A 24,881-nucleotide genomic window follows, 5' to 3' on the forward strand; every position below is an offset into this window, starting at 1 on the left:
TATATGCCCAACATGACCCAGCAATATACTGGTACGTCACTGGACTTTGAGTGGTTATACCGGGATGATGCCTGCAGCTACAGGTATCATTCTGGTACCGTTTTTTTTCAGCTGGTGGTCGGTTTTCATGTAAAAGCAATCCTAGTGGCCAATTAGCTGCTGAATTGTTTTTATGAGCAGCGGGAAGGGACACCCCCCCACATGTGGTATCCCCATACTCGGAAGACGTAGGACAATGTGTTTTGGGGTGTTATTCCACATATCCACCAACGCCACCATCTCTCCCACCCCACACGCCAAAGTCCTGGGTGTCACCCTGGACTCCCACCTCTCCTTCCTACCCCACATCCAACTGCTATCTAGAATTTGCAGGCTCCACCTCTGCAACATCTCCAAGATACGCACATTCCTCACCCCAGACACCACCAAACAATTCGTACACTCCCTCATCATCTCACGACTGGACTATTGCAATTCCCTTCTCACTGGCCTACCCAAACGAGCGCTATCCCCACTCCAGTCGATCCTAAACTCAGCGGCTAGACTCATCCACCTCACCAACCGCTCCACATCTGCCTCCCCCCTCTGCCAATCCCTTCATTGGCTCCCGATTGCCCAACGCATCAAATTCAAACTGCTAAATCTGACCTACAAAGCCATTCACAATGCCGCCCCAAACTACATAACTGACCTGATACCCAAATACTACCCTACCCGTGCCCTTCGCTCCTCACAGGACCTCCTACTCTCTAGGTCCTTGGTCTCCTCCTCCCACGCCCGATTGCAGGACTTCTCCAGGACTTCCCCCATCCTCTGGAACTCCCTACCCCAATCCATCAGACTGTCGCCTACCTTCCTAACCTTCATGCGCACCCTGAAAACCAACTAACCTCCTCCACTCCTCCCGCCACTCCATCCCCCACAGCTATCTCCTCCTGTGCCACCTTCCCCTCCCTCTTAGATTGTAAGCTCGAAAGAGCAGGGCCCTCAAACCCCTCGTGTATTGTATTGTTTCTGTCTTGTCTCATGTCCTGTCCCCCTTGCTACTGTACAGCGCTGAGCATACCCTTTGGCGCTATATAAATACTGTATAATAATAATAATATATCCATGGCATGCATGAGCAATATGTCATTAAAGTGACAACTTTGTGTGAAAAAAATTTGTCATATTCAAAAAATTTGTGGCAAAAAATAAAATGTTGCATGGACTCAACATGCCTCTCTGCAAAATCCGTGGGGTGTCTACTTTCCAAAAATGGGTCATTTTGGGGGGTTTGTACTGCCCTGGCATTTTAGCACCCCAAGAAATGTGATAGGCAGTCAGAAAGTTACGTAAATTCCAATATATATACCATAGTTTGCAGAAGCTATAACTTTCACACAAACCAATTAATATACAGTACATGCATTGAGATTTTTTTTACCAAAGACATGTAGCAGAATACATTTTTGCCTAAATTTATGACTAACTTTGAGTTTATTGGATATTTTTTATAACCAAAAGTGAAAAATATAGTTTTTTTATACATTTTTGGAATTTTTTATTTATAGCGCAAAAAATAAAAACAGCGGAGGTAATCAAATACCACCAAAATTAAGCTGTATTTATGTGAAAAAGGACATAAATTTTGTTTGGTACAGCATTGTACGACCACTGAATTACCAGTTGAAATAGTGCAGTGCCGAACAGCAAAAAATGGCCTGGTCAACAAAAGGGGGGTAAATCCTCTAGAGGGCAAGTGGTTAAACACCAATGTCTGTGATGATGTTTACTTTACGTTTGATGTGCTTATGTAATTTTCAATAACAAGTATGTTTAACATTTCATAAAGGGTAGTGTCTGTGTGACAGGTTTATAGAGAGTCCATTTGAATGGCATAGATGTGTCCTTGATTAGTGTCTCATCATATCCCCACAATAATTAATTGTTAGGCCTTTTTTTAACTGCATGTCCTTGAAAAACCCTATTGAGTGTTTTGTTAATTTACTATATGCAATCTGTTTAAATACAAAGTACAAATTAATACACCACATTACACAAACTAAAAAAATACATAAAACAGGATTGTTTACTCCAGCTTGACATGCTGGCATGAACAAGCCCTTTGACCTCCCTGGAGGTATTCCCGAGTGTAGCTCGGGGTAAAGTTTCAACACCACAAGCGGTAACCCCAAGCTACACTCGGGAATATCCTGCAGCGCTGCTCCGGGATCTCTTCTGCACTTACCTTGTCCTGCGCTCCCGCGATGTCCCTCCTGCAGTGTCCCCTGCAATGTCCTCCAGCCAATGCCAGCATCTGTCTTCTGGGTTCCGTTCACTGCGACGTCAGGACGTATGGGGACGGAACTGGCGGGAAATTTGAAAGTTGTAAAAGTGACATTCACTAAATTCACTAAAATAACATAGTAAAACATTACTGTATCAAACCATTTCACATACATTTTGTCCCTAGTGCTTTGTCCTGTGCCCTGCCTGCATTTTTACTGTTCTTTCTGCCTTGAAACTGAAAAATGTCGATGGCGTCCAAAAAGCGTCCCTTTAGGTCAAAAGCGGTTTTAGACCGGCTAGAGAACAGCGATAGTAAATTAGAACCACTTGCAGAATTGAGTGATAATGATTTGTGGGGAAATTCGTCATCAGACACTGAAAACGATTTTGCGACTTTTCTCAGTGATGTGCGAACTTGACGCTATATTTCAAAATTCAGTGTTTTTGGTTTGATTATATTATTGAATTACATTTATTATTATTATTTTTTAATGATTATTTATTCAATTATAATTTATGATTTCATGTTTCAAATTTTAACATATACAGGATGTTTACTAGACTCTTGTTCGGACAGATTTCAGTGAGTTATTCCTAAAAATTACAGGCCTACAATAAAAAAAATACATATTTCTTTGCAAAAAAATGTACCGCTTTGAGCACAGAAATATGGACATAATCAGACCACTAGGGAGGTTAAGAAACAATGGACTTTGTCATGTACTTCTTTGAATCTGCGTTAATGACAATGAATCTGGCTTCTATATCAAGTAGTAGTTAATCACATTCATCTAATCTTGTAATGTTGGAGACATTTTCTACTTATCCAAGGAGCATTTTAGCAGCTGAGGAAGCCAACTGGATGAGTTGCAAAACTTTTTCAATATCACAAAAGAAGTCCAGAGGAATGTGGCTAACTACTACTCTTGAAACCATGACCTGGATAAATGAGAACCATCACAGACAATTATGTTTGTGATTGGAATGAGAAGTTATGTTATCATGTATTGGGTTTCCTGTGCTAAAAGATGTTTCTACAGAAATCTATTGCCAATAACTAACAGTTAAAACGGTGCCTTTATCTTATCAACACCTGCAAATGTATGAAATTGTTCCTCTAATTTTACTATAAATAGTAGACATCAACTTGCAGTTAAAATTGAAGAAGACTCATTACAGCAGGAATATATTCTTACTAAGGTATGCTAATATTATTTCATTCAATTTAATACTTTTTTTACATTTGATTATTCATTCATTCAGAGGGAGAGGGGGAAAAAAAGAGGGGGGGAAAGGGGGACAGCAAATCATCCCCCAAAATCCCCTCTCCCTCTCCCGCTGACCCCTCCCCCCCCCCCCCCCAATTCAGTCTATCTTCTCTTTTTATTCACTGGCTGCCACTTCTCTTTCCTTGACCTTATACTTTCACTTTCATTTGACCCCTCTAATCACCCCACAATTCCCACATTCTGCAGTTCTAAATTTTCAAAAAAGTCACTGAGTTCTTCTGGGAATCTTCCCATCTTTCCACCCGATCAGACATGCCGGGAATCCCCAATTGTATCTAATTCTTTTTACCCTCATCTGATCCAATAAGGGTTCCAATAATCTTCTTCTTGCTAATGTCTCAGAGGCAATGAAACTTGTAGTTTCATTTCTCCAAATTTTTTTACACATTTTCTCTGTCCTCATACTGATGGAATCGCAAAATCACGTCTCTAGGGGTGTCTGATGTTACTCCTGGTGGACATCTTAATCTATGTATTCTCTCAATCTTCAGAGGATCTGTGGCTAATCTACCTGTCAATGGGTTAAACACTTTCTTTATTTTTTACCCGGAGGTCCTCTTCATGCGAATCTTCTGCAAGACCACTAATCCTTATATTATTTCTTCTCTCTATTTTCTTGGTCCTCCAATTTATATGACAGCTTCCTCTGTTCCCTTCGGATCTCCTCCAACTGCGTTTCCAGATTAGATACCTGCTGAGCCTGTGTCTCCATTTTCTCCTCCATTTTTTCCACCCTTGTTAACATTTGGCCAAGACCCTCATGAATCACCGCCATTTCATTTTTCATAGAAAGTTCCAGTTTTGAAAACGTTTCCGCCATCTCTATTTATGTTGGGATTTGTGATGTGGCTCCTTGTTGTTCCGAGACATTTTGATTGTTTACACTATTAATAGTTATAGATTAATAAATACAAATATTGTGCTCTGTATAGCAAATTCTAAAACATTAAACACACATATTCATTGTGAGATCACTCATACCTTTGAAAAAGTGATCAAAACAGTGAAAAAATATATATTAACAGTGACATATATAGTCCATGCAAAGGACAATAAAGTCTGTGTGAATATAGGGCTCCACAATCAATGAATGAAGCTAATCTCCAGTCCCATAAATGTGGTGTTGTTACTATGAATCCTGTTGCATCCAATTAATCACCAACAGGTACACCACTACCAAGTGAATAAATGGAGGCTTACCAGGTGCAAAGACCCCATAACTATAGGGGGTCTTTACCAGCATTGTGTTGTAAGATATCATCAAGATTTCCATCCCATATCAGAATCAAAGATCTCCCAAATCTCGGAAATCAGAATGTAAACAGGCATCAGTGAGTCTTCCCCATTGCGATACCAAAACAGTGTCATGGAAGATAAAGCATACCTCTCATAATGCAATATGTTTGATAAGCCTTTATTTTGGCAAATAAAATTCCTACTTACAAGCTTAGGAATAATAAAAAGCATTAAAAGAACTACTTCCAAAGATGGCCGACAGGGTGATGACATCAGAGGGAGGCTTCTTCAGACACATTTCATCATGAAAAGACGTCTTCCGGGGCTAGGGAGATTAGCTTCTTTAATTGATTGTGGAGCCCTATATTCACACGGACTCACAATGATCTCACAATGAATATGTATATTTAATTTTTTAGAATTTGTTATAAAGAGCTCAATATTTTTATTTATTATTGTATATGAGAAGAGAGGATATCCTCTTAAGTATTTGCAGCTTTGTATACTAGAAGAACTGCAAATTTGCACAGTTTAATTTGTTTGTGATAATTTTTGATAGATATCCATACTGACTGCAGCATTTCCGTATTTTATAATCCCATATAGATATACAGTATTTGAGTTTTGAGCCAACCTGACCGTCAAAGCGGAGGGTGTATTTATTTAAACAGCCAATATTGGGGATACAGATAAAGGGGGCATATTTATCAACCTTAAAAATGTGATGTTTTCTGAACTGCATATTAAATGGGAAATTGTATTCGTAGAGAAATACATAGAAGAACAAATGGTCCCACGTAGTCTTAGATGGGACGTTAGCCCCCAAAGGGGGAAGCTGAACTTATGGAATGGTTTAAATATTTTAATTAGCTGGTGTAGGCTTTTTAATATTTTTGGTACAATGCAAGAAGAACAAACTGAAAATTTTAGATTCAGAAATTAGAGACCTTAAGGGTAAACTTATTTCCTACATGGGGTAAAATGAATATAAGGAATGCTCTACTAATTTAAGTAAGGCCCTGGGGAGGGAAGAAATTGAACACAAAAATAAAAAGAGGAAGAAATATAATAAAGGACATTATGCATTACCAGACTGAAATAGTGTTTGCATGGCAGAATAAGGTTGAAACACAAAATGGGGAGATGATGGAAAGTGAGGGTGAGAAGGGAGGAACTGGGCCACATGGTAGTGATAGCTACCCTAGACATTTTTATCCTAAGAAACCAGTACCTTCTTTATATAGGACCCATAATGAAAGGGAAGGCCCAAGGGGTCATCCATATTCAGGTGAGAGGAACCTTATAGGTCAACCCCTAGAGATGATTACAGGGAATACCCAGTCCCTAGAGGGAGGAGACCTTACAGGTCACCCCTCCAGAGAGTACCACCATTCCAGAGGCCGGGGTGGGTATCACCCATGAAGATCCCCTTACTCTTACCCTAGAGACATGAATGGCCATATGTATGGCCATAGGGAAGATAACTATGCTCATTACAATATAGCCACTAGCAGTAGATTTGAAGCTATAAGGGAATCTTGTTCATTCAATTCCTTTTATCAGAATCATGATGAAAGTGGATCAACCTCAATATAGACTCCAACTAAGGGATTTTTATTGGGCCAACCAAGGAACAAAAAGACAGACAGAACAAGGAGAGGTAATAGAGGAAGGAGGAATCAACACCCAAAAAAAACCAAGGGTTTAAATGGTAAGGGGGTTTATAACCTTAGTTCAAAACAATTAACTAAATCAGAGATCTCAATTCTCGATAAAGGACTTAATTATGTTCCCCCCAAGAGTTTGGACAGATTTCAAACCTTTATTGATGTACATAAATGCATACGCAAACTGAATATTAAGAGGCATTTTATTAAAAATCCATATACCTCCAGGTCTAATCCCTATACTAACATCCAACATTCAGGCTTGAGCAATGCTTCATTATTCAACCCCCCGGGTGGGATTCCATCGTCAATAAAAGTATTTAGGGATGTGGTACTTAGGGACCTTGATAATCTTACTATTACTAAACCACAATTACAATATGATTTAGAGTTAGGCATACAACAATTGTGTAATGATAAGGAACTGGTGATCCGACCGGGGGATAAGGGCAGGGGGATCATTGTTCTTGATAAAAGTTCATATAATATAGAAATGGATAGGATCTTAGCTGAGAAGGATACTTATACAATATTGAAGAAGAACCCAGTAGGTGGTTATAAGAAATCGTTAGAAAAAATCATTGATAGGGGATATGCACATGGTATTTTGGATAAAAAAAGAAAAAGCTTATCTTATCCCATTAGCTCCTCGTGCCCCAGTTTTATATTATTTGCCAAAAGATCCATAAGGATATCAACAATCCTCCTGGATACCCTATAGTTAGTGGGATAGATTCTATTACTTTGAGGATAGGAAAATATATAGATAATTTTATGCAACCCCTGGTGAAAAATATTCCTTCATACCTTAAAGTTTTTAATATTGAACATTAGATGGCGCTGGAGATGGTGGAACTCCATTTCATTGTGTTTCATTTTCTGGAGCATTTACCTGCTTCAATTATAATTAGTTAATTCACCATCCCTTAAATTGGGTTAAAATTATGAATTTTATAACCTGGATTCGACAATGTATTTTTGGCAGACAATTATTTTTCTCTGTGATGCAGACTTAATATATTGTCCATTCTTGTGTTGTTCCTTCCGGACTTCAAACTGAGGTCTTGTTTGTAGTGTGGCACTTTCCGGTATTAAGTACTGGAAGGTACAGTTGCAAGAAAAAGTATGTGAACCCCTTGGGATTACGTGGAGTTTTGCATGAATTGGGCATAAAATGTGCTCTGAACGTCATCTAAGTCACAACAATAGAAGAACACAGTCTGCTGAACATAATACTACACAAACATTAGATGTTGCCATGGTTTAATTGCACATAACATGTAAGCATTCACAGTGCAAGGAGGAAAAAGTATGTGAACCTTTGGACTTAATAACTGGTTGACCCTCCTTTGGCAGCAATAACCTCAACCAAACGTTTCCTGTAGTTGCAGATCAGACCTGCACAACGATCTGGAGTAATTTTGGACCACTCCTCTTCACAAACCTGTTTCAGTGTAGCAATATTCTTGGGATGTCTGGTGTGAATCGCTCTCTTAAGGTCATGCCACAGAATTTCAATCTGGTTGAGGTCAGGACTCTGACTGGGCCACTCCAGAAGGCGTATTCTGTGCTGTTGCAGCCATTGTTTTGTTGAATTACTTGTATGCTTTGGGTCGTTGTCCTGTTGCATCACCCATCCTCTGCGGAGCTTCAGTTGGCGGACAGATGGCCGTACGTTTTCCTGCAAAATGTCTTGATAAACTCTGGAATTCATTTTCCCATCAATGACAACAATCCGTCCAGGCCCTGAGGCAGCAAAGCAGCCCCAAACCATGATGCTCCCTCCGCCATGTTTTACAGTGGGGATGAGGTTTTGATGTTGGTGTGCTGTGCCTTTTTTTCTCCACACATAGTGTTGTGTGTTCTTCCCAAACAACTCAATCTTGGTTTCATCTGTCCACAGCATATTTTGCCAGTAGTGCTGTGGAACATCCAGGTGCTCTTTTGCAAACTTCAAACGTGCTGCAATATTCTTTTTGGACAGCAATGGCTTCCTCCGTGGTGTCCTCCCATGTACTCCATTCTTGTTTAATGTTTTCCTTATTGTAGATGTGTCAACAAAAATGTTAGCAGGTGCCAGAGATTTCTGTAGGTCTTTAGCTGACTCTCTGGGATTCTTCTTTACCTCATGCAGCATTCTGCGCTGTGCTCTTGCAGTCATTTTTACAGGACGACCACGCCTAGGGAAAGTAGCAACAGTGCTAAACTTTCTCCATTTGTAGACAGTCTGTCTTACCATGGACACATGAACATCAAGGCTTTTGGAGATACTTTTGTAACCCTTTCCAGCTTCATGCAAGTCAACAATTCTTGATGGTAGGTCTTCTGAGAGCTCTTTTCTGCGAGGCATGGTTCACATCAGACAGTGCTTCTTGAAACCAGTAAACCCAAAACAGATGTGTGTTTTTTAAGGGCAGGACAGCTGTCAGCAACACATCCAATATCATCACACTGATTGGAGTCAAGGTTGGCTCACTCCTGGCTCCAATTAGCTCTGGGAGAAGTCATTAAGCTAGGGCCTCACATACTTTTTCCTCCCTGCACTGTGAATGTTTACATGTTATGTGCAATTAAACCATGGCAACATCTAATGTTTGTGTAGTATTATGTTCAGCAGACTGTGTTCTTCTATTGTTATGACTTAGATGACGTGCAGAGCACATTTTATGCCCAATTCATGCAAAACTCCACGTAATCTCGAGGGGTTCACATACTTTTTCTTGCAACTGTATATGTGTCAACTCGAGACTTGGTCCTGTTTCCTGTGTCTTCCAGTTTCTGTGAATAATTGAGGCTTGTTGTGCTCCAAACCGAGGCTTGGCTCTCCTCTATATATGCACAGTGGGGGAGGGCGGCTCCCTAGCCCCGGAAAAACGTCTTTTGATGACAGAGCCTCCCTCTGACATCTTTGCGTTGTCGGCCATCTTTGGAAGCGTTTTTTTAATGCTTTTAATGCTTTTTATTATTCATAAACTTTTAAGTAGGATTTTTATTTGTGCACATAAAGGCTTATTAAGCATATTGCACTATGAAAGGTATGCTTTATCTTCCATGACACTATTTTGGTATCACAATGGGGAAGACTCACTAATGCCTGTGGAGTTTACATTCTGATTTGAAAGATTTGGGAGATCTTTGATTCTGATATGGAATGGAAATCTGGATGATATCTTACAACACAATGCTGGAAAGGACCCCCTATAGTTAAGGGGTCTTTGCATCTGGTAAGCCTCCATTTATTCACATAGTGGTGGTGCACTTATTGGTGATTAATTGAATGCAACAGGATTCACAGTAACAACAACACATTTATGAGATTGGAGATTAGCTTCATTAATTGATTGTGGAGCCCTATATTCACACGGACCTTTGCATGAACTATATATGTCATTGTTTATATATATTTTTTCACTGTTTTGATCACTTTTCATCGGTATCAGTAGTCTCACAATGAATATATGTTTTTATTTTTTTATAATTTGTTATACAGAGCGCAATATTTTTATTTATTATTGTATATGAGAAGAAAGGATATCCTCTTAAGTATTTGCAGCTTTGTACACTAGAAGAACTGGAAATTTGCGCAGTTTGATTTGTTTGTGCTAATATTTATAGATTAATTAGTCCGATTCTCTTCCCATACTCCAAATGACAATCTAGACTGCTCCACATCATATTTTCTACTTCCTTCCTGTTGTTTCACCGGACATTGTATCTCTGGGCTTTTTTCCTGTAATGGCAAGTATTTCTTATTGTGCTAGTATTTGCACTAGATTGCAGGGTTTTCCCTCCCCCACCTTTAGTGGATATGCTCTTCATATTAACCATTTGACGCCCGACCAATAACCGTATGGCGTCCTGAAAAATGTACTAGCTTTCCGGGAGGCCGCCATATGGTGTCCTCCCGCACATGCGCAGTTCGCGCGCTGCAAAGCCGCGCAGCGGCGCAATCTGTCACCGGCCGTGTACCTCGGACATGGCCGATGACAGATCTGAGTACCGGCCCCGTTGCCGGTACCATGTGACCTGCTGTGACCAATCACAGTAGGTCACATGACAGTTGTATACAATGGATGGCTTCATTCATGCTAATCACATGCACATGCACATGTCATTAGCTGTGGCCAAATCACAGCTAAGCACAAAAAAAAAAAAAAAAAACCCTGAATGAATCGATGTCATTCAGGTAAATGCTTGCTTATAGCAAAGCAATACTGATCACTTCCCCAAAGTAGTACAAAGTACAATGCCCAACGTAAAAAATAAATAAAGAAAAATTCAAGTGTATATACCGCCATTTGTAGATGGTATAACTTTCACACAAACCAATTAATATACACTTATTGGGATTTTTATTACCAAAGTAGAATACATTTCGGCCTAAATTTATGAAGAAATTTTCTTTATTTTTTATTGGATATGTTGTATAGCAAAAAGTAAAAAATATTGTTTTTTTTCTTTAATTTTTGGTCTTTTTTCATTTATAACGCAAAAAAAAAAAAAAACAGTGATGATCAAATACTACCAAAAGAAAGTGTGAAAAGGGAGGTGTTGAGTAGGGTTTGTGGTCAGGGCTCTGTGCAGGCCACTTGATGTCCACCACACCAAACTCAAAACTATATCTTTATGGAGCTGGCTTTGTGCACAAGAGTTCAGTCATGCAACTATAGCAGCTAATTACCCATACTGCACTTTCTGATGTGTGAATGTGTGGAAGAGTGGATGGGTAATAGGATGGGTGCCTATTTTTCTGGAGATAGATTTTAAAAGCCAAATTAGGCCAACACGTGTATTTCAGTTGCAAGCAAGAACTGGTGCATTGTTTTTTTTATTTGATGTGTGTTGCTTTTGCAAAGATAAACCCTTTCTTTTTGTCTGGGTCATCATTGTCCCTAAAGATAAGTCATGCTCTAACATTTAAAGTTTCCCATCAATTTTGTCTCAATGACAATTAAGGATGAACTAAGGTTCAGTTGAAACCAGTTCAGCCCAAACTCATAGAAAGCTCTCACATGGTAGCACACCACTGGCCCAGTCAACATTGCCTGGACAATTCCTCACCCAAAAGCTGCAAGCAACAAAGGGGCAGGGATGCTGGTAACATCAGTGACCTATAAGCCCACATTTTTGGCCTTACATACACTATATTGACCACCTAAAGGTTATATTTCTAAAATCAAAGAGCAAGTTCACCTCCATCATTACTATGCTTTATATTGATTGATTTTTAATAGTTAGGTCTACACAAATCTGAGAATTCTAAAATCAAACAGCAAATACAGTCAAAACCAGCTTTATGCTATACCTGCGTTTTATTGTGGCAGGGTAACATTATGTTTATTTTTCCTATATTTTCCCATATAGGTGAATTTCTGTAGAATCTACCGAACCATAAGAATGACATTTCTACACATTGCCTTCTTCTTGTGGATTCTCTGTGGGGTTTCTGCTCATAACTCTTGTGAGAAATGTAAGTCCTGTCTGTTTGGAACTTAAATATATTATAATTAAATATATTAAAATGACATTAATATTGTAATAGTTAATTAATTATGTATAACCCACATTTAAATTATGAGATATAGAAATGTGTGGTAAGATGACAGATAGGTCAACCTCAATTCTATCTATCTATCTATCTATCTATCTATCTATCTATCTATCTATCTATCTAGCCTGCTCAGAAGAATCATAAATATAATCTCATTGCATAAGTATCTTTTCAGTGAGAACAGATTTTTTAAACATTTAAATATACTGTACTTTCATACATAAACACCCCCTCCTTTTCTAATGCATGTATAGTGGAATGGGGTTGCAGAGTCTTATCAATAAAAGGCCTTATTAAATAAAACATACTAGTCTTGTCACACTCACTAGCACCATTCACCTGCTGGATTCTTTTTACATATGTAGCAGGAGAGATTAATCCTGTCTCATGGCTGTGATCTGCTGACTGGCCTCTCCTGTGTAACCTGACACTTGCCCTGACACAGACAAAGCAGTGAGGGATTTCAGCCCCCCTTCTCCTCTCAGACTGTAAGAGAGAGAGAGCCAATTATGAGAGCCATTAAAGGAGCCAATGACAAGGACTCTTTCAAGCAGGAAGTGCAGCTGCAAAGCATTGTGGACGATGCAGTCTTGAACAGAAACGGCCTTATAGGCTAATATGGAGATAGAATTAAAAAAGAACCACGAAAGCCATCATGCTTAGGGAGAGGAGAGTGAAGGGGCCATCTTGGGTTTCCCCAGGAAGGAGAGGGAGATTGCAGGTGGCAGGAGAGAGATTGGACCTGGCAAAGAAGTGCTGATGGGCAGTGCACTGCATGCTTGGTGATCTGCATCAGACAAAGGAACATCCAAACTGAGAGAAGTGGTCTACAGTACAGTGCCTACACTGACAGTGTGAAGTGCTCATCGTGAGGTGACCAGAGGAACCTGTCATTTCCAGGACGATCGTTTGGGCCTTTGTCACAGGATCTGGTGAGAGGGATTTCTCCCACTGTCAGATGACAGGAACATTGCACACATACAGAGACATCATACCTTGCTCATATTCACCAGGCACTGGGTTGTGTAGATGGCCCCGCTGAACAGACACCGTGTATACAAATACTGCCACAGGATTACAATTACACTTTAAGTGTTTAAGGAGTTTAAGTGCACCAACGAAAGTGGCTAGCTGAAGATCCCAACATTCATCCAGTTACAAAGAGACTAAAGTTACTGGTGCCATACGAGCACGCGCATGCGTAGTCAGGCCTCTATATTGCATGGTGTGTGAGGGAATAGCTTTACCTTGAAAGTAGCTATTAAGCATCAGTTGGGTACAGTGTTTTCCTATTGGGGTCATGGTGTCGGGGGTTAGAAGGGAGAAGTCTGACACAACAGAGAGTCATTCTTCTGCTCTCCTCCTGCTTGGACATCATGGGGCTAAATTTATGAAGAGGACTTAAATCCACTTTGAGGTTGCCATTTAAGTGTTTGCCTCTGCTCTTGGGGTTATTCATGGTTGGAATCCCCTGAAAGCAGCCCGAGTGTAAAAGTGAGTTATATTGCTTTCCGTCACAGTATTTGTTGTTCTCTTGATTCTCCTAACATATACTGGTTGTTAATGTTTATTACTTCCCATAGAGGTCTACAGTAAAGCTGATCTCTGTGTTTTATTATAAAGTGTGTGCTTTTCATTGGTCCTTGCACTTACACTATTGCCAGGTGTGCCAGTGTGGGCTGAGACAGTTCTTGGGGTTGAAAGGAAGAGTGGCGGAGTAAACAAACTTAAGCAGCCCCTTCGGGGGTATCACTACACATAGTTACACAGTTGGTAAGATTGATTAAAGACACTAGCTCATGCAGTTCAACCTGAGTGCATGTGTCACTACAAATTTCCATATCCCTGTATACTGCGTTTGATATAAAACACATCTAAAAGTTTTTTTAATGTATGCACTCTCTCCACTGACACCACCAATTGTGGAAGAGAGTTCCACATCTTCACTGCTCTAACAGTAAAGAACTCCTTATGCATTTTAAGATTGAACCTCTTCTTGTTCAACTTCATCGTGTGGCCATATGTCTTAATTACAGATCTTAGATTAAATAGCTTCCTTGCAATGTATGAGTCAGCATTTAAAGATCTGTATATTGTGATCATATCTCTTCTTAAGTGTTTCTTCTCCAAGGAGAATAAGTTTAATGTTTATAGTTGTTCTTCATATCTGGGGTTCTCTAGCCCCCTTTTTAGGTTTGTTGTAATTCTCTGGCTTCTCTCCAATTTAAATACATCCATTCTGAGGATCAGTGACTAGAACCGGACAGCATACTCAGGATGTATTAAAAAGGATAGTGCTCCACTTCTTATGGTGATGAAACCAAAATGTGAATATAAATCACCAAAAAATGACTCAAAAATCTCTCAATCCAAAACATTTACATCAAATAAATCGCTATAACATTCGCGCACCAAAATAAGTGAACAAAACACTTTAAATGGCACTCTGCCCAAAAGTGTCACAAACCTATGTGCTTCAATAATATGTGATTATAACTGTAAAGCTCATTAATGTGTCCACAGATATCATAGCACTCATAAATATTCATCCAAAGTGCTCTTCATTCAGTACCACCCTTTGATAATCACACGTGCATGTGCAAAACTTGCTCACACCAGGATTTGACCCTTCTACATATAGAAGGTCAATTAAACCTTGCCATCATATAGATACTATAGCTAGACCTTTTTGTCATACTCTCCTTGTGGAATGCCAGCCAATGCACAGAATCCTCTTTTTAGAGAGACATCTCCCTGCTTGACAATGCAGCCTTCACCACATACAGCAATTCATCAAAATTACATAAGAGGACCATCTAATGCTCTCCATATAAAATAAAGTTTATTGACCTCAAAATAGAACTCACATAAACAGAACTCATAATACTGCATGTAATGGCCCCTGTGCATTCACTCCACCACTTGGTCTCACTGCAATCACTGCAGCTGCTTACTTCACTCAATAGTTTTGCTGAAACTTCTCCCACTAGCAAGCTGAGGTTGCGGACCAACCCTGTTTGACACGATCTGTCCTCTTAGGACTTCCTCAGGAAGCAACACATCAAGCAGGGTTGGTTTGTTAGGTCAATAGTTTACTCCCTAAACAAAGCTGAACCCTCCCCACTTAGGTGCAGTTTGTTTCTGCTGTAGAGCCAGTAACTGATCGCAAAGTTGGCCATGTTCTCCATGAACCCAAAACCCTCCTTCTTACACTAGTTCCTCAGTTGTTTGTTTAGCTTTCAAAGCTCCTGTGGCTCAAGGTACAGGCAGTATTTCTGAGAATTCCTGGATCAGTGGCAGAGATCAGTGCACAAGGAAGACACTGGGCTGTCCTGATCATGGCTCAGGGGTGTCATTCTGGAGAACTGTGGAAGATCTCTCCCCATCCCAAGATTTTGTGTTGCCTAGGGCAGCACAAAAACAAAATGCACCACTGCTCACAATGCCCCTTCCATAGTTACAGTGCCTTTCAATACTTGCAGTGCCTCAGTTCTCCAAGTGCTTTCCAGGACTCACAGTGCCCCTCAATACTCACAGTGCTTTTCAGGACTCACAGTGACCCTCAGTACTCATGCTCTTCAGTACTCACAGTACCCCTCAGTACTCACAGTGCTTCAGCACTCACAATTCCTTAGTTCTCACAGTGCCTCATTACTCACAATGCCTCTGTACTCACATGCCTCAGTATTCACAAGGTCTCAGTAGCTCAGTTGCCTTCAGTACTAGCAGAGTTCTCAGTACACACAATGCTGCTCCAGCGATCCTTCTCACCACTCCAATGATCCTTTCCTCAGCCTCACTACCACTGCTGTCACATATCTTTGTTTTGAATTACCTCTCCGTACACCACTGTCACATCCCTAGTGCCTTCAACTCACAGTGCTGTCATGCCGCTCAGTTTCCACTTTGTTCCTGACCCTCATGGCTGCTCCACTTTGCCTGCCACTTCCTTCACCTCACACAGGAACAAATCCCTCACTAGCAGAACACATCCCAAAAAGGTGAAGGAAATTCTTCCCTGGCTCCTTACCAAAAGGAAGTAGGCTAATCTGCTGAACAGTCGCATATAGACCAGAGCAATGTTTGTTAAACTACAAGTGGGGACACAAATTGGGTTACTTGTTTGGGATTACTTTACTTCCAAGCATGAAATCAGCTGATCATTGTTGAGTAATAGTACACTAACAATGAATGACAGCACAGACATACATGGAGAGCTAGAGTACTTGTGAGATGGAGGTCAGGGACAATTACTCAGACAAGACTCTAAGGTGAAGAGACCTGGTGACAGTTGTAAATGTCTACTGATAAAAGAAAATACGGCAAAATATCTTATCGTGATAAAAGCTATTAGAAATCTCTTGTATGCCTGGGCACTATGTCTCACGTATCTCCTCTCTCTTACTGTTTGTACATTGAGTAATATGTAGCTCTACTCTCACATTGTCTAACAGATCGGAATGTTGCCCTTCAAGGTCGAGCAACTCAGTCCTCAATTTTAAACTTGGTAGAATTTGGCTTCCAGTCAGCAGCAATAAATGCAATTGATGGCAACCTGGACCCTCTGTTTCACCACGGTTCCTGCTCACATTCACACAATGAATTGTCTCCCTGGTGGAGGGTGGACTTGCTGAGACCGTACAAAATTGCCTACATCACCATCACTAATAGACGTGGATGGAGTGAAAGACTGAACGGTGCTGAAATTCTTGTTGGAAACTCTCTGAGCGACAATGGTAACAATAATCCCAGGTAGGGATGATTTTTACATATTCTTTTTCCCTTCAACCACTTCAGCTCTCATTCCTATTGTATATTGTATATAGGCCAGTGTTTTTAAGTTTCTGCTATGGGCCAAGTGTTTGCACCTGATGAATCCTCTTCCTACCTGCGTTAACCTTTGGTATAAAAGCCACACAAATCTGAAAGAAATATACAGTCAAATATCTCTTTTTGGCTCACTATCATCATGTGAGTGAGAATTTGCAGAGGATCGTTTTAGAGGACCCTATAAATCATAAAGGGGAAGGTGTGGAGGAGGCCAAATAGGAGGACAGCCTAGGAAGGAGAGTTACCAACCAGGATTGTTGAGGATCCAGGGTGATCCTAAAGGCTTGTAGGCCCTTAGGGGTCGCTGAAAGGAGGTGAGGAGGCACTGCAGCTGGAGTGAAAGAGTGTGTTTACACGAGTGGCACTAATGACACACTGCATGTGTATATAAGCATCACCTGAATTATATTGCTTTATATTCTTCATTATTTGAACATTGGACTATTGATTAGTATAAATTGAAGTGGCACGATCACATGTTATATGCTTTTGAAGTGGCAATATCACAGGATATATGTTTAGTAGTAAAATATGAAATAGCACTACCATGATATATGTTTTATAAATATTGTTTATGAAGTAAGTGGCACGTGTGTAGGGCACTAAGAGGATTAGGACACTGTGAGGTCTATCACAGGGTCTATATATTTTATTTTCACTATCCACATAAGGATTGATTTACATATGTTTTTATGATTTAGTTTACTAGCGCTACACTAGTTTTAATATTTATTAGTGCCCCATCATTGGTGTCACTGATAATAATGATGGGGCATTATTCCTCCCACTGACACCAATGATGGGGCACTATTCCTCCCCCCACTGACACCAACAATGGGGCACTATTCCTCCCCCCACTGACACCAACGATGGGACACTATTCCTCCCCCCACTGACACCAACGATGGGCCACTATTCCTCCCCCCACTGACACCAACGATGGGGCACTATTCCATCCCCCCCCCACTGGCACCAATGACGTACTATTCCTCCCACTGACACCAATGATGAAGCACTATTCCTCCCACTGACACTAATGATGGGGCACGATTCTTCCCACTGACACCAATGATTGGGCACTATTCCTCCCACTGACACCAATGATGGGGCACGATTCTTCCCACTGACACCAATGATGGGGAACTATTCCTCCCACTGACACCAATGATGGGGCACTATTCCTCCCACTGACACCAATGATGGGGCACTATTTCTCCCACTGACACCAATGATGGGGCACTATTCCTCCCACTGACACCAATGATAGGGCACTATTCCTCCCACTGACACCAATGATGTGGCACTATTCTTCCCACTGACACCAATTGTGGGGCACTATTCCTCCCACTGACACCAATGATGGGACACTATTTTGCTCCATAAGACACACTTGGGGGGAAATGTCTGTGCGTCTTATAGAGCGGCCCAGTATTCCCACCACCGTTGTATGTCCGCAGTCTCTGAACAAATGTGGACACAGTACAGGAGATGACCATAGTTTTTTTTTTGAAAACTATAGTCTGGCCCTCCAATGGTCTGAGGGACAGTGAACTGGCCCCCTGTTTAAAAAGTTTGAGGACCCCTGGTCTAAACCATGCTGATTGACACTGTGTTGATCACATGTACCATCCTCCCAAAAAAAACTCTCTAGCCATACACACTAAACTGAGCATGTGCAGAGTGACTCCCAGGGCTCTTTACTATCAGCAGATGGATTGGGGACATTAAAATAAGGGGAGGATCAGAGAAGACAGGATCAAACAGCCTATTTTGCGCCAAATGGCAAAATGTTTAGCAGAGAGTATAACAAGCGTGCTTTATTGTATTTACAGACTTTTTACTGGTACTTGATTTTACTGTTGTGGATTAAGTGACACTTTAAGACCTGTATATACAATATATATATATTCTTTTCAAGTGGGCTTCTGACCCAGTGATATCAAGGGACCTTACACTTCTCTTTCTTTAGCAGCATTAGGGGGTGGTCCTCACTGTTGAAATAGTCTGAGATCTGCATCATGATGCTGCCCCAGGAGGTGTGTCCTTGCCAGTCTGGGCTCAGAGGAAGTGGGATGATGATGCTGATTGTCACTTAACCTGAAAAACTGAAGTCATCTAGTGGCCAAAACTTAGTGCTGTGGGGGATTGTGCAAGATCAGAGATATGCTTTGCAAGAAAAGCTGCTTTTTCATTTGATCTTTTATTGCGTTATTCTGCTTTACGTATTATGTTGCTGCTTTTTTAAATAAATAAATTATTACTGATTTCACTTCTCAGGTGTGGAGTGGTTACATCTATCCCAGATGGAGGAACACAAAACTTCCAATGTCATGGCATGGTTGGCAGATACGTCAATATAATTATACGTGGAAAAGCAGAATTTCTGCAATTATGTGAAGTTCAAGTCTGGACTGGTAGCAAGCATTGAAAGGCCCACCTAAAAAGAAGAACAGATGTATACAAATATAAAAGTTATACTGTATTGTCTTATGTGTCAGCAATCTAAAGAGAAAAAGTGACGAGTCAAATATTTACTTAATAAATGTTCAGCATTATGTGTGTATTGTCAAATTTCTTATCTGAATTTGCTGTGTTTCAGTATAAAGAGGGGGGATGTATTCAAAAGGATGAAATGACAGAGAATCAACGCATCAAAAACATATATAGATCTGATTTGAATAAGTAATATTTAAAATAATGGTGTTTTGTTATTAACAGGGAAGCCAAGGAACTATAATTCCAAATCCCGACCCCATTGCTCTCTTTAGTAATAACCAGAGAGGGAGGTAACAAAGTATAGTAGAACTCCCTTGAGGGTTGCTTTAGTTTGGGTTAAATAGTTTGAGTTCCCTGGCAATCTGGACCTCCCGTTGAAAGCCCAACCTCTGTTGACACCACCATGCTGTGGTGACCCAGATAATTCACACCCGCAAAATGGACTCACACAAAGAGTAGTTTAAACCACAAGAAAGTTTATATTGAGTTGCAAGGTAACTGAATCAAGGATAACAGAATAACATTGGCATTGGTATTAGTAGCAATTGTGAACCAATATATCAACATTCACAATTGGGGATGGGCTGCATGTTCAAGTCGAACATGGGATGTGTTCACCCGCTGTGCCCCACACTGCACTACACTCTGACAGTGCATTGTGATTGGTCAAAGCAATGCACCTGACCACAGGCCAGATGCATTTCTTTGACCAATCACAGCGCGCGATGATGCCACAAGGGGGCGGGGTTCACTCTTCTGATGTCATCACAATATATAAGAACTGTTATTGTGGGTGCAGCTGTCAGACGGTGGGAGCCAGAGTCGCGAGCGGAGCATATTGTTTTGTCTTTTTTCGGGTAGCGGTGGCAGCAGGCATCGTGATTGATGTTGGATCTACTTTGGTGGATATCTTTTTAATTTTTATTTTTAATAAAGGACTTGTCAGAGACTGTCTCCTGTCATTTTTTATGCTACATTTTTTTTGTGTGAATGGGTACCGCATACTCATTCACATGGGGGGTGTCAAGGTCTGGGGGCCTTTCTGGGCTTCCAGATTCCAATAAGCTCTCACCCGCAGACCCACACAACCACAGGCCCTGGGGAAGAGGACCTTGTCCCCATCAACATGCGGACAAAGTGCTTTGGGGGGATCCCCCCTGCCCCAAAGCACCCCCCCATGTTGAGGGCATGTGGCTTAGTATGGTTCAGGAGGGGAGGGAGCTCGCTCGTCCCCCCCCTTTTCTGACCTTCCAGGCTACATGTTTGGATAGGGGTCTGGTAAGGATTTTGGGGGGGACCCCCACGTCATTTTTTTTTAAATGTTGGCATGGGGGTTCCCCTCAAAATCCATACCAGACCCGAAGGACTTGATATGAATGGCATGGGGGACCCCACGTTGTTTTTCTTTAAATTTTTTTAATTGTCGGGCAATGCCAACAATTCTTTTTGACATTAAGCTGTCAGCGGGGAACCCCATTGACAGCTGAAACATGAATGAATGTTTCACTACTAAAATACAGCATGACTTCATAATATAACTCATGTGGTATTTTAGTACCTGAGTGGTATCTTACCACATACTCAGATGCAGTAAGATACCGCTCAGTTGTTCGGTATGTGTTCGAAGTTCGCTGTTGAACATCTGTAGGTTCGTATGTTCAACCGCAAACTGAACAGAAGGGTGTTCGGCCCATCACTATTCACAATAAACAACAGTATTTTTTAGCAGGCCTGCTTTCAGAGATAACTCACTGCCTCCAATCTGAGAGGTCTTCTGGATGCCTAGTGAGAAGAAATAAATATCAAGCAGCAGGTAAGCTTTCTATGGTTCCTCAGAACTAGATGGCTAGGGTTAAATATGAAAGAAAGAGAATTTTCATGTAAAATTTGCAGTGTCCACTTTAAGAGCTCTGTGTTGTCTTGCATGTTGGAGCCCAATAGATGTGAAGCTGTGTCTAGGGGTAGATGAAGGTTCCTCAGGGTAACCACTCCCAGATGATAAGTAGGCAAAAAGAAAGATTTACCACCTTTCAATAATGTCAATTTTTAGGAGCTCTGATAATAGAATGAACTTGGAGTAGCAAACAGCAACACAGTAGTATGAACATCTGGGGTCAAAGATGGAGATCTTTGGAGATCAAGGCACAAAATGAACAATAGTAGGAGTCCTGCTAGGCAGATAGATCACTGGCTTGTTGATTCAATTGTCACTGTTATGACTGAGTCTGTAGCAATATATCCTTCAGCCAGGGTAAATAGTGACTGTGGTGTAGACACACTCCAACAATGCCACTGGCTCGACTAGGCCAGGACCTAGCAACTGTATGAAATGTTCACAGCTATGGGCTAGTGGGCAACTTTTATATCAATCTTGCAAATGTTCATTAAAGCGTGGGATACATTGGGTCTCTCTCACCCAATCACTGTGAGTTAGCAGGATGCAGGAACAGTCTCTGGTGCAGGCCTGGAGATCTGCTCTCTCTCTCTCTCCTGCTGTCAGGGTATTCGGCTTGCAGTGCAATGCGCCAGACAGTCAGCGAATTCCTCTCTCTCTCTCTGTCTCTCTCTGTCTTTCTCTCTCTTTCTCTCTCTCTGCTCGGAAATGTAGTCCCAAACATTCTGGTTCTCCATCAAATCCGGCTATTCTGAAATACAAGCCCAACAGGCCTGTTTTATTGATGTGAGGATCCCTGCCCAGCAGACCACTGTCATCTATTGTAACCTCACTATATTGCAAGTAATAACATTCCAATGAGTTACGAAAGGAATGATGATCAAATTAGGGGATAACAAAAAGTGAGAATCTGCAGCATTGTCTTATAATAAATAACACACTATGTGAAATATAGGGTATGTAAAGCTAATAGAAAGACAGTCGTAGAAAATGGAATTACAGAAAAAAAGATGAAAGTTCTGGATAAAGGTCTTAAATATGCTCCGGTAGAAGTATAAACATCATTATTGATGTATATAGCTGTGCATGGAATTTGCATGCGAAAAAGAATGATTTTAGTAAAGAAGGACTTCAGCATAGAATGGACAATATGTTGGTAGAGGATAATAATAAAGTACACACTGGGTTAACAAATAAATTATCCTTTATTCCTCCTGGTTACAATATACCCGATAACACCTTGACTTGCCTACTATGTTTTTTTGTGGCATTGGCACAGTAAACATCAAAAACCTTTTCTCCAATACCTTATAACCCAATACCCTAATGTTCTTACTGAAATTAATGTCCAAAACAAAGTCCAAAATGTCCAAAAAGTAAATCTTTCAAATGTTGTGTGAAATATCCAATTAGATTCACCGCTCCAGATCCAGGATACCTCAAAAATATAAAACTAAATATAGTGCGTTATCCTTAAATCAATCAGTGGTATGTGATTCCATGCAAAACCACTAGTGAGGGAAAAAAAAAACTATATGATGAATAGACACAGCACTCTGTGAACCTCTAATTCAAACCGTGAATTTCAGAACTTCAGAAAATATAAAAATAAGTGAATTTCAAATTGGATTAAATAGAAGTGAACAATCCTTGGCTCCCCACACTCATGAGGTTAAATTCACAGCAAACTAAACAACATGTAATAATGTGCTACATTCAATGGTGCCACACAATAGTGGGATTCAATGCAATTACCCTCTCTCAGCATACATCAGCATAAACCAGCACTTCAGGGTATTAGCACCTTCCACCATGCGGGTACGCCCAATTCAATCTCCCCCGCTCCTTGTAAGGGCAGAGAGGGCAATCATCAGTGGAGTGTAAAGGGTAATATAACAACTTTAATAAAATCTTACATTTAAATACAGGAAAAATTGTCCATCCTTCCCAGCAGTTCTTACAGCCGAATTCCAATATCAAAGATTTCGTTTTTGAGGTATCCTGGATCTGGAGCGGTGAATCTAATTGGATATTTCACACAACATTTGAAAGATTTACTTTTTGGACATTTTGGACTTTGTTTTGGACATTAATTTCAGTAAGAACATTAGGGTATTGGGTTATAAGGTATTGGAGAAAAGGTTTTTGATGTTTGTACTTTCAAGGGTGAAAGGTTGACTTTTCTTTGGGGATTATTAGAGAGTTTTTGGAAGATTGGCACAGTAAAGTCTTCTTTCTGGCAATTCGATCATGCTTCTCATTTTTGTTCATGTCTAGTCGTATTGTGCTCCTTGAAAAAAACACACCATCTTTTTCCAGAGCAGCCTGTATTTCTCCTGAGGTTACCTGTTGTTTTTCTTCAGCGTCAGCTCTGAGGAAGGGAGCTTGACTCCTGAAATGCTTTCGTTCTACTTACCAGAAGGTTCCGAGACTGGATGGACCTTTAAGTATTTATTTTCACATATGCCTTTTGCATTTGTGAGTATGTCTTTGTCTCTTGGCATTTGATAACATTTTATGAAAGAAATGCACAAGGAGTCTGTGCCCTCTTGTATGTGTTTTTACATTTCTCTGGAATTTCTGTGGAGGGCTACACCTGAGGAAGCATTACATACTGTCTGAAGTACCCTGATTTGAGAACTGGAGTGTTTTTTTCGAATATCATTTCTTTGTATCCCAATTTTTCTAGCAGTTGTGGCTGCAATGTTTCTTGGTCTACCTGACCTTGGCTTGCTATCAAGAGATCCCTGAGTATATCACATCTTAATAAGTGATTGAACAGTACTGACTGGCATATTCAAGACTTTGGATATTATTTTATATCCTTTTCCATCTTGCGTTACCTTTTTACGCAGGATGGAGAATGTTCTTGTTGGAAGACAGAAATGGAAGACTTGGATTAATTTCTTAAGCTACTGACTGTTTGCAAGATTTCTGATGCATTTCTCAAGCTTTCAACCATGTCAGCTCAGATCGTAGTAGATAGATCTGCAACTGAATTGCAGCTTGGTAGTAAATTGGTAGTAAACGCTCAAGGTATTTTGTCAATCAGGCAATATGAAGGTAAAAATCTTCTGCTTGCAGCAGCTCCCCTCCCCCCCATCCCAGCCACTCCTAATACTTACCTGAGCCTCATCTCAATCCATCAATGTGCACGAGAGCTTTGGCTGTCCCAGGTCCTTCCCACCTCATTGGCTGAGACAGCAATGGGAGCCACTGGCCAAACACTTTGTCCGCGTGTCCTGGCCACCAGAATGGCTGAGCCACGCTGAAGTCACTCCAGTGCATGCGTGGGAGTCTTGGGACACGGCACAGTGCTCTGAAAGAACGGCGAGGGTATGCCGTTCCTTAAGACTGCATGCGCCTGCAGACAAAAAGAGCAAATATCTCCTAATTGGTGCACGTTTAGGAGATATTTATTTTACCTACAGGTAAGTTTTATTGTAAGCTCACCTGTAGGTAAAAGATACAAAAGTGGGTTTACTCCCACTTTAAAAAAGTGAACTTGTTTAAATCTGCATACAAATATTTTCATCTATTCTACCATAATGTGTCAATCCTTTTGTATCAATATAAACATGTCCCCCTTGCTACTGTACAGCGCTGAGCATACCCTTTGGCGCTATATAAATACTGTATATTAATAA

General features: G+C 40.7%; 1 protein-coding gene across 1 annotated transcript; it reads left to right on the forward strand.

Moving 5' to 3' along the window:
• The first annotated feature begins 3,420 nt into the window (after positions 1–3,420).
• On the forward strand, positions 3,421–19,399 carry LOC149455700 (fucolectin-like). The gene is made up of 4 exons (XM_089686113.1): positions 3,421–3,471; positions 11,828–11,933; positions 16,469–16,766; positions 19,122–19,399. Exons 2-4 carry the CDS (start codon positions 11,861–11,863, stop codon positions 19,270–19,272), a joined length of 522 nt encoding a protein of 173 aa, XP_089542239.1. The 5' UTR covers positions 3,421–3,471; positions 11,828–11,860; the 3' UTR covers positions 19,273–19,399.
• Positions 19,400–24,881: the final 5,482 nt, after the last annotated feature.

The sequence above is a fragment of the Staurois parvus genome, unplaced genomic scaffold, assembly GCF_062004578.1.
Source record: "Staurois parvus isolate SC_StPar_1 unplaced genomic scaffold, SC_StPar_1.0 ptg000390l, whole genome shotgun sequence".
Taxonomy (NCBI): domain Eukaryota; kingdom Metazoa; phylum Chordata; class Amphibia; order Anura; family Ranidae; genus Staurois; species Staurois parvus.

Bases quoted from the DNA above. Each gene is read 5' to 3' on its own strand.
- LOC149455700 (XM_089686113.1), top strand. From the start codon at position 11,861: ATGACATTTCTACACATTGCCTTCTTCTTGTGGATTCTCTGTGGGGTT. The intron at 11,934-16,468 runs GTAAGTCCTGTC...ATTGTCTAACAG, and splicing joins TCATAACTCTTGTGAGAAAT to ATCGGAATGTTGCCCTTCAA. The intron at 16,767-19,121 runs GTAGGGATGATT...TTCACTTCTCAG, and splicing joins AATGGTAACAATAATCCCAG to GTGTGGAGTGGTTACATCTA.